At 36.3% G+C, this 10,926-nt stretch overlaps 1 protein-coding gene across 1 annotated transcript; it reads right to left on the reverse strand.

Annotated features, from left to right (window-relative positions):
• Positions 1–9,879: 9,879 nt before the first annotated feature.
• On the reverse strand, positions 9,880–10,926 carry LOC129808670 (uncharacterized). Its single transcript, XM_055858443.1, has one exon. It carries the CDS (start codon positions 10,924–10,926, stop codon positions 9,880–9,882), a length of 1,047 nt encoding a protein of 348 aa, XP_055714418.1.

Below are 10,926 nucleotides of genomic sequence, written 5' to 3' on the forward strand. Positions count from 1 at the left end.
TATTGAATCTGGAATAGCACGTGGATATGGAAAATATTATTCATGGCAGACTTTAAAAGATAAATCAATCGTAAAGCTAATATACCCAAAAAAAATTTCCCATCCTTCTCAATTTTGCTTTAAGATACAACAAAAAATAAGAATTTCAACTCATAATCAAAGCCTCTCAAAGTCGAAGATTTGAAGAACCAAAAACACCCTCATCAAAAATTCACAACATACTATACCAATTTGTGCTGTTGTGTATTATACCAAAATTTAACTTAATTTTCACTATATTAAAATATCTTTAAATTGGTGTGGGAGTGGGTATTTTATTACTCACTGGAATTTCCCTGGATACACTTGATATGCTCGGTCTATTGGGACATGGGGTGCAAGACCTAATGGGAATTTTACCAAATTTTCCTCATAAATTTTCAAACAGCTCATGGCTTCTATAATGTCTTCAAGAATGTTTACAATAATAAATAAGAAAATTATTGACAAACTTTACACCAGAGTAATAGCCTCTACACACTAGAGTAATTTATGTTCATATTGAAACAAATTCCCTACGCTTGTGTAGGAAAAACTCTAAAATATGGACAATTTTTTCTCACGTGTAATAGAGGCCATAAATTACACGAAGAAAAAACAATAAAAATTGAAAATTAAAGGAATATAGGAAAAATATGAAATGTTCAAAGCCTGAGTGTGTGCGAAACCTCAAAGCCGTCCCCTACTCAATTAGATATTTTCATATTTTACGATTTTTACAACAAAAAAAAAAGATATCTTTTTAGTTTTTGTAATAAGTCATTACATTACGTAAAGACTTAACACCGTTAATGATAGAATTAAGCTTTTAGTATATAAGTATATTTTCAAGCTACCCCTAGTTAAATTTTTAAATCTTAAGGTTAAGTACAAGAGGCCAACATTAGAAAAGAGTTAAAAAATTTAAGAAGAAAAAAAAATGTATAATCTTTTGCAGCTTGAATCGAGCCAGATTGAGAGAAGTGTAAACGTATAGAAAGATATAGGGATTATGATCAAAATTTGATCAAAATCGAATATGGGAATTGAGTAATATTCGAAATCGAAATTTCGAAAACCAATTTACGATTTTCACACCCCTGGTGGTAGTTGTATGAAAGTGTGATGTCTTGAAGAATTGTTTTTTTTTCACAAGACCCTTGAAAATTATTGTCAATTTAGGAATTATTTTCTGAGATGTTCATATTTTGAACCAAGTCAGAACAAATAAGATGAAGATTTTTTTTTAAATCGAAAATCTGAAGGCCCATCTATAACATACTGAAATTTAAGCACGCTGCTCCAAAATGCAAAAGGGCACACAGAGAAGTGATTTTGAGAAAGCGGTGTTGAATTTGGGATTGAATTTGGTGTTGGTGTTGCTTGAACACCAAACGTAGTAGCATTCACACCAAATTAACACCTAGTTTTGAATCAATGGTGTTCTATGAAATGCTTTGGCGGTGTTGTATTAACTCCGCCACAGAAATCTCTGAAATGGTGCAAAAGTAACACCATCAATTTTCTAAACAGTGCTGTTGCAACGCCAAACGGTGTTCGTCGCTCACCATCGACCACACACACAGAAAAATGAAAAATTCTTAAACAAAAACACCCAGGAATTTAATTTCAAATCCCATCCAATGAATGCCAATGCCCTAATTCTAAATCCTTGATCATTTAGTTTTAGTTGCAAATCTGTAATTCTAATTGTAATCTCTAATTTTGGAATATCGTGTGTGCCGATCGTGCCGATGCAACGGTTCCCGATATGCTTTGAATACATTATAGGAGTTCGTGGCGCAGCTGGAAGATGCTCGACTGTCATCACAAAGGTCGCGTGTTCAAATCTCGGCGCAGGCTTAAATGTTGGAAAAAGATTTTCACGCACCAAATGACTTTGAAATACAGAGAATATCATCCAGGGAGGGCCCCAAGCCCTCAAACAATGGTCAAAAATTAATAAAAATCACGCAGAAAAATGGAAAATTCTTAAATAGGAACACCCAGGAATTTAATTTCAAATCCCATCCAATGAATGCCAATGCCCTAATTCTAAATCCTTTGATCATTTAGTTTTAGTTGCAAATCTGTAGACATTTTTCATTTATTGGTGTAAAAGGAACACCTATATTTTCTTGAGATGGTGTGATACAAAATCCACAATGGTGTTCCAACAACGCTAAATTTGGTGTTAATAATTGGTGTAAAATTGGTGTAATCAGAAACCCAAAGCCGGTGTTAGTTACTTTGTGGCACCACTTGGTGTATTCTGAACACCGAATTGGGGTTAGTTGATTTTGGGGTTGAGGTTGGTGTGTCCGACAACACCATTTGGAGTTGTTATGCCACTAAAATTTCTCTGTGTGGGGGTGCTACACTGAGTCAGTGTAGGATAAATCTGACATTATCAATTTGCAGCCAACCAGCCTTGTCTAATACTGCAAATGCACATTTCTGAGTCTTTTTTCTCTTTAGAGAAAATTTTAAATAATTCAAAAACTTCGAAAATCTGACTAAATCTTCACACTTCAAGACAAGAACTTCAAATTTTTGTCGTCGATCTGACCGAGTCTCGCTTATTGTGAATGTAAAAACAGAATCTTATTACTAAGTTTGAACTTATTATAACTATAAATATAACTTATAACAATCTCTTTCATTTCACTATAGTATGCAAAAGATTGTGTCCTATTCATTATCTCAAAGTATGCCCAGATTTGCATAAAACGAAATGAGTAGAGTGAAAGGTAGAGTAAAACGAACACGTGTTGACAGTCTAAGCACTCGTGTTATGACCTATTGACACTTGACACCCTTCCAGTAACAATTAGAACACGAAATTTGAATACTTTTCTTTATAGGAAAAGGTAGAACAGAGAAAAATGTTATTCTAGTTGAACTTTTATTACTTACGGGAACTGTACCAAATTTCGACCAGCTTGCAATTTCGGCCACTTCTTTTGTTCCTCAAATTTCCATGAATTTTTAGCTTTTGCACACTTTAGAGATTATACAATGCAAAAAAAGAAAAAAATCCGTTTCGACAAACGAGATGATGTGAAAGGACTTTGAAAGAATTCTGGACAAGGAACTATGAGAATCAAGGTGGCCGAAATATTACCCAAAGCTATGACTATATTTTTATCCATTTTAAAATGTATTAAAAATTATTTTAGAAAAAACAAGGACAAAAAACTATCGACAAGGTTCCAAACAATCCTCCGTAAAAAGCAGTAAGAAAAAAAATCAATTTGTATTAAAATATATTACATTTCATACTTAATACTTTGGCGCTTGCATGCAAGTATGCCATTTGATACAGTTACCCTACTTATAGTTTCAAATGGCATTAGAGTATATAAACAAAAAATAGTTCAAGTATTCGAAAGTATATTCGAAAATGAGAAACAAAAATCGTATAACCTCTAATACTTTCCAAATATCCCAAGGGCATTTTTTCGATCATCTAGCGAATCTTGTCTTGTATTTTTTTACGTTTATTCGTCGTCAAAAGTAAATAGTCAAAATTCTGCACTGGTCATTAAATAACTCTTCTAGGTAAAATCTTAGAAATCTTTTAATTTTCCTGATTTTTAACCTTATAATTTTTCTATTTTTTTTTCAATTATAAAAACTATGGCCCTTCATTTGTGAATAAACAAATCATACAACCCAAGATTTATTTTTAATACTTTCCTTAGTACAACTAATAGGCAATAATTAAGCATATCTCAGTTTAACTTATTTACTTCATATATTCTAAAATATATTTAAAAAAAAAAAAAAACATAATCTGGCCGATGACACCGACTCTCCAAAAAAAAACCTTTAATGATAGAGGCAAGAAAAAATGGGAGCAACTGCAGGGCTAAAAGTCATAAAGTCTTTCCTTTCAAAAGATATAAGGAAAAAACTAATGGCTTATTGCACATAATAATATTTCTCACTCTTTCAACATTAACTGCTTGAAAAAAGGCATCAGTTGTGCAGAAAAAGCCATACACATCTCAAGTATGTTACAATGTATAGAGGGCAAAGCCCTAGAGTTTGACACAAAAATATTGTATATAGCTCTTCAGGAACATAACCACACGACATACATACAATTTCCCACATATTCCATCCCTCTAATGTATCATCTTCCTCCTGTTTTCCCATATCTTCCTCACCATTTGCTTCTCCCTGAAGGAGAAAAAGAAGGTGTCTATTATCCTCCCTGTCTCTGAAGATCCTACTTCCATCAATTGCCCAAAAAGACCACCCCAAACAGTTGAAGATGAAGACAGAAGGCAAGAAAAAAAAGGTATGGAATAAAAGTGCAAAAGATGGCAAATGTGATGAAAGTGGGTGAAAAACTATATACCACAAATTGATGATGATTGTAGGAATTATGTTGGGTTGAAAAGAAGGGAATCGAAAGACGGATTTTTGACATATTCTCCCCCCGGATAGAGGAAATATCGACTATCAAGAATAACACATATCCAATTCGTTTTCAACCCACTCGAAATCTCCAAATCAATAATCTAGACTGATCCATACTATATAATCTTTTTGTGGTGTTTCTCACTCGATGGAATTCTTATATGTGTAATCAATGAATCACTTTAGTTATTTCATCCATCCAGCCTTTTTCAAAGCATACTTATACTTAATGGAGTCACAGATCACAGGCTTAAGCCGAGAGACGGCTTAGAAGAAAATTGATAGAAATGTAGTTTAATCATTGACACAGTAAATGCGAGCAACTTAATCCTCCGGTGGTGACCTTGCAACCCTGGTGTTCGTAAAACTCTTCCTTAATTCCAGTATTTAAGTATGGTCTTCCTTCACCAATCCTTAAATGATAAAGATCATCCTAAAGAGCTAGAATTAAAGAAACTACTACGAACAGCAAAGAGGTAAAGTTACCCGCATATACGATACGATTATATTTTACGATAAAAAGTGTCTGGGTTAAACTTCATCTCAGTACAGGTCCTTAGAAAGTCTAGGATAGCCTACCACCACCATTAATCATGCATCACCTTTGAAAAGTGTCCAATCTTGATTGGGAAACGCTCTCAGGTGGAAGCCTGAATTTAATTCAAGGTGGGGATACTTTGACTATTTACTTTGTAAGACAAAATATACGAAAACGTAGTATATCCTGAGACGAAATTTTAGTTGATTTGGGTAATCTTTCTTCACACATGAGCTGAACGTAACCTTGCATTCGGATCTATTACCTCGGAATACGAAGAAGAACTCCTCAACCCTTAGCTCCCTTACAAACAGTAACGTTCCTCATTTGATCTTCACGAATGATTTGCTGGACAGCTCGGAGGAAATGCATCTCGGTAGCTGACACTCACGATATTATTCTTTTGGTCATTACCCATATCGACTGATCTCAAGTTCGGAAACCCCTAATCCCCTAACAACGCTAAACCGAGTTAGATTTTTCAAACCAGAACTTCTACTAAGCATCGGTCAAACAGGGCTCCCGATGGGGGACTACAACTTTGAAGTTGTCAACTCCTTCGTGTACCTTGGGTCAACAATCACAGCCGACAACAACATCTCAACAGAAGTCCGCGCACGGCTGCTGAAAGCCAACAAGGCCTATTTCAGTCTATCAAGAGTTTTCCGGTCCAGAAACTTAAGCATAAAGACTAAGCTACTGCTGTATAGGACTATGATCCTGCCAGTCCTCACGTATTCGTCTGAGACGTGGGTCCTCAGCAAACAGAATTGCGAACTCTTGGCCGCGTTTCAGAGGAGGATCCTACGACGGATTTTTGGCCCCATATGTGAGGAGGGACGATTCCGGAGCCTATACAACCATGAGGTGTATGAGCGCTACCAAATGGTAACTGTCGTGAAGTAAATACGCTTCAATAGGCTCCGGTGGGCTGGTCATCTGGTTCGCAAGGATGAGGACGACCTAGGCTGGAAAGTCTTTAGGGGCGGACTCTATGCTACGAGAAGGCGAGGCCGACCCAGCCTTAGATGGAAAGACGGCGTGGACATGGACGCCAGCTCATTAGGGGTGCGGAATTGAAGAACAGTGGCGCGTAACAGGCTCGAGTGGCGACGGGTCCTGAGTCAGGCCAAGACCAGTAACTGGTCGTAGCGCCGGATAAGTAAGTAAGTAAGTAAGTAACCTGTTTCCGAATTTGGATCAATGGCAATGAATATTGTGGTTAGTCTTCTAATGTTACATCGCCTCGGCTCAATGATCGGTCCAAAGATGCAATGTTCATTGCCACTAATCCGAAATCGGATCCAAAACTCCCACTTCTTTACACTCGGGTAACCCGTCTCCGATTTTGGATCAGTGGGAATGAACATTGTATCTTTGGGCCGATCATTGAATCAATCTGACATTAGAAGACTGTAACCACCAGAAGAACAGAAACAGTACTCTATCGACTTAGGTCCTTATTGAGAGTTATTTACTTCTACGAGATATCCCTAGTAAATACCGAACTACGCATCATTGCAAAATCCCTATACCCTATGAACACGATATCCTTGACTTGATGTTCCCTTTGCCCTCAAGTTTGCACCACTTCACAGCTTCTGTAAACCCTCTGTAAAAATGAAATGGACTGCACTGAGAATAATCAATTATCGAAACAATACACCAAATAGTGCTTCAACCGATAGTTCTGGGAATGAAACCCTTCAGAATATCTCATGAAAGTCTGTATTAGCAGAAGGATTACCAAAAATTATTTCAATTATTTCATCTTGAATTTTCAGCACAGTTTGCAAATTTAAACCTCTCCAAATCAGTTAAATCCATTTCAAGCTGTTCATTTTCATCCTGAAAACATCTTGCAAATCATTTTCTATTTAGAGAGGGTGCTTCAACATTTTAAACACCATCTCATCCACCTCCAAACAAAACTGGAAGAAAAATCACTCATAGGCCTTAGCATAATCAATTACCACCCGTGGTTTGGTGAAAAGAAATATTTCACCGCTGATAATTGTTTATCATCCACCAAACAAATTTACAAAGTTTAAAAAAAGAATTACATAGTAGTGCTTATAGCAGAAAATATTGGTGGTAAATATACCCCAAAATGTACAATACATTGTGTACAATATATAACGAAAATCTTGTATAATAAATAAACAAGTAAATATGATGAAGAGCACACTCAAGTACCTAACTTTTGGACGTTTAATTGAGTAAATAAACTCTTGTACAATAAATTTAATTGGAAACGGAGAACATTCTCCAGAATTTTAGGGCTATATATATAATACATCCCACCTTATGTATACTGTGTGTTGTGTATTTAAGATAAACTTCGCGCAAAAAGGGTCACCTGATACTAGAAAGGGGACCAAAAACAAAAATAAGCGAATACTAAACATGGATATTTACTATAGATCGTGAGAAAAAGATATGGTAAAAGGTAGTAGTGGGAAACAGGAACAGGTATCCTAAGAGATTTCCTCTTGAAAACTTTCTCAATTTACTTTCTGTTCCACCCACATCTTGTATTTTGTGTACTTCGTGAAATTTACTAATAAAATTCTTGACAAGAGAAATGTTTATTCCGTTTAATGTCGCTTATCACTGTGAATTTTCTTCTCTCTACGACACACTATGTGGCTTCCGCCAATGACATCCTGGAGAAAAGAAGACAGGAAATTGCACTGAAAATACGGCAACAACTTGTGCAGCTATAAATTGTTAAACTTGAAGATAGATCATTTGAAAAGTAAATTTCAACTTTTGTGACTTTATTCTGGAAAGAGATTTTCTCTTGAGAAATACTTCGCAATATAACGTAATATATTTAATTAGTTATATGAATCTGGATAAATCGGAGTATAACTTGCTATTTTGAAAGTTTATCAAGTGTAGACAAAATTTTACTGCTCGAACTCCACAGAGGGAGAAGTATATAGTAGGATGCGTAGAATTTTAGAAATTTGAAGTTTCGAGTTTTTTTTTTTTGATGTCACGCTGATTATCCGTCCGTTCGTCTAGCTATCACCAGCTCTAGAGGCCAAACGGTTAGAGATAGCGACTTGCAATCTTTGGGACCCCCCCCTTCCAATAAGTCGACAGAATGATCATACACACTTCAATGTTGAACTTTCTAGTAAAATTCTAGCATTTGAAAATCTATATTTGAAAGTAGAGTAAGAGCTCATAATTTTGGACAGTTTCTAAATTTGGACACTTTGAGGATAAAATTGGACACTATAAATAAATTGATTAAAATTATGGATTTTCTTTGCAATATTTGATGAATAATGATATCACTTAAGGATTTACCATTTTCGAAATCATCTGAACAACACTGAATATCAGCATTATCTTGGTGCTTGCTAAGATATCAATCATTGATATTATTGCATGAAATATAACAGATTCACGACATATATTCCGGAATACACATATGAACCTCAAAATCTTTAGCATTACTCATCTGAATCTTTATCAACCACATCGCACCATATCCTTTATGCATCCAGCCAGACAAAAGGTCCATTTTCATGCACTCAAGCGCATTCTCCGGCGTTTTCCAACTCCAATCCCATATATTATCCAATTCTAACATAATCTCAAACACTTCTACATTCCATTTCCTTGGTCACTTTCCTTGTGTCTGACGGACACCATTCAGTGATTCGGAACAAGAATCAATTCAGTGAATGGTATGTACAACTTTTTTTTTGTTGCATTTCTTTTCCTCTTTAAGTGAGGCCTTTCACCAGCAGCAGTACCATTTCCTTTTCACATTAGGAAAGACAAAAGAGAAAAAAAACGTAAAAACCTCTTGTGAACTAACTTCAATTTCAATTTTCCCGCCATTTAGTCCTCTTCCATTCAAGAGTGTCTCTTTTGTTATCCCATACCTTGCAGATTTTTCTCAATAATCTATCTCATGGAGAGATTTTTCCTCATTCACATCCAATTCCTCTGCACATATCATTCTGACAGCCATGTGAATAAGAGGAGAAACGATAAGAAAAACACTCTTACATCTAGCATCCTCTTAAGCTCACCATTTTTAACACTCTGTGACGACTAAACATCCATTTCCAAGGAGAATGATTTTCTCCATGGAATGTGAGAGCCCTGGGGGATAGAAACAGTTTCCACGCAAAAAAGGGAGAAAGAATGCTCCATAAAATGAATAAATAGAGTGTAATTACAACGACGGAGATGACAAGCAATTGCGGAAGGGTAATGAATGTAAATAATTACACATGTTGTCATACACGAAAACTCCACTGTGTTGAGAATGTTGGAAAATGGAATATCAAGTGAAAGAGACCGACTGGATAATGTAAACAGTAATATAATCACAGTACCAACATCATGTCATGTTTGTACAAAAATGATGAACGTGATTCCCTTTCCAACGCCTCCAACTACTGCAAAAAAAAATGACTTTCACACATTAAACCAAAACTAAACCAGAAGGGGAATATACCATTTGGGAGATTTTCACAATGACACTCATCATCCACCCTCCATTTTCACTCTCACAGAAACATGCTCAAGGATCACTCCTTCCAAATGTCACCAATCACAAACCACACACCCCCACAATAGGTACGTACCTCTATTGAAATTCAGTGGAAATGGAGAATTTGAGATGTGACTTTGTTGCATTTTTCACAGTAGAAATTTTCCAGAGGTAGAACATGAATTAATGCAGAAAATCAATAAAAAGCATTGTAGAGTCCTCAAATATTTCTATAAATTTTCAGTCAAAAGTAAAAATTAAGATATATATATATATTCGTATGGTTTTCTTTTTGACAGCCAAAAACAAAAAAAAAAAAAAAAAACAATAATAAAACAAAATAAATAAACAGGGATATTGCAAATTTCGCATTTTAAAGTTGCACGTCAAGATTAGAAAGCCAAAGCCTAGCCTCAGCAGTCAAATTATTTAAACTGTTTAATCCTCCATCAAACCGGCGACGTGGGCACTCATTTATAATGTGTTGTAATGTTTGCGTAGGACAACCACAATCACACTTGGGATCATCTTTGATGCCCCATTTGTGTAAATTTGCGGCGGTCCTTGCGCATCCAGTTCTAATTCTATTCAGAGTTGCCCAGTCCTTTCTTGAGAGATTAAGCCCCTCTACAGGTTTAGATGGATCGTCAATTAGATGAGAGTTTTTATAATTTCCATCTCCCCATTCCTTGTTCCATTGCTGCTTGGAGCTAAAATTGCCATTCCTCAGCATTTCGGATCTATTCCAGAAAGGATTTCGGGACTTCAGCCGTAAACTAGGCGCATTGTTAACAATGTTTTGCAATGGCGTTGTAACAAGCTGAGCTTTAGACCACTCCCTTAGTGTAGCCTCGTTACGCCTAATATGAGGTGGAGCAATATTAGCCAATACTGGTAGCCACTGCGTTTGAGTCGGTTTTAGGGTACCCGTGATGTGTCTCATGGTGGAATTGAGCTGAGTGTCCACTTTTTTGCAATGTCGACTACCAGCCCAGACAGGAGCGCAGTATTCAGCTGTTGAATACACTAGCGATAGCGAAGCTTGTCGTAGTGTTTCAGCGTCTGCTCCCCATGTCGAACCAGCTACTTTGCTTATTATATTGTTTCTGGAACCAAGCTTTCTCGATAGGCTCTGCAAGTGTTTCTCATATGTGAGGGTACGATCAAGGGTTACTCCCAAGTATTTCGGAGTTGGATTATTTTGGAGAAGTGTTCCTCTGAATACAACTTCGATTTCACACTTTGCAAGTCTGTTATTGAGGTGGAAAATGGATACCTCCGTCTTGGTTGGGTTTGGCTTAAGTCTCCATTTCCGAAAGTACTCATCCAGATAGGAAAGATCGTCTGTTAGAGTCTCTGCGCACTCTGAGAGGTTTGCATTTTCGGTTAAAAGTGCAATGTCATCCGCGTATTGAAACAT

Source organism: Phlebotomus papatasi, chromosome 5 (genome assembly GCF_024763615.1).
Source record: "Phlebotomus papatasi isolate M1 chromosome 5, Ppap_2.1, whole genome shotgun sequence".
Taxonomy (NCBI): Eukaryota; Metazoa; Arthropoda; class Insecta; order Diptera; family Psychodidae; genus Phlebotomus; species Phlebotomus papatasi.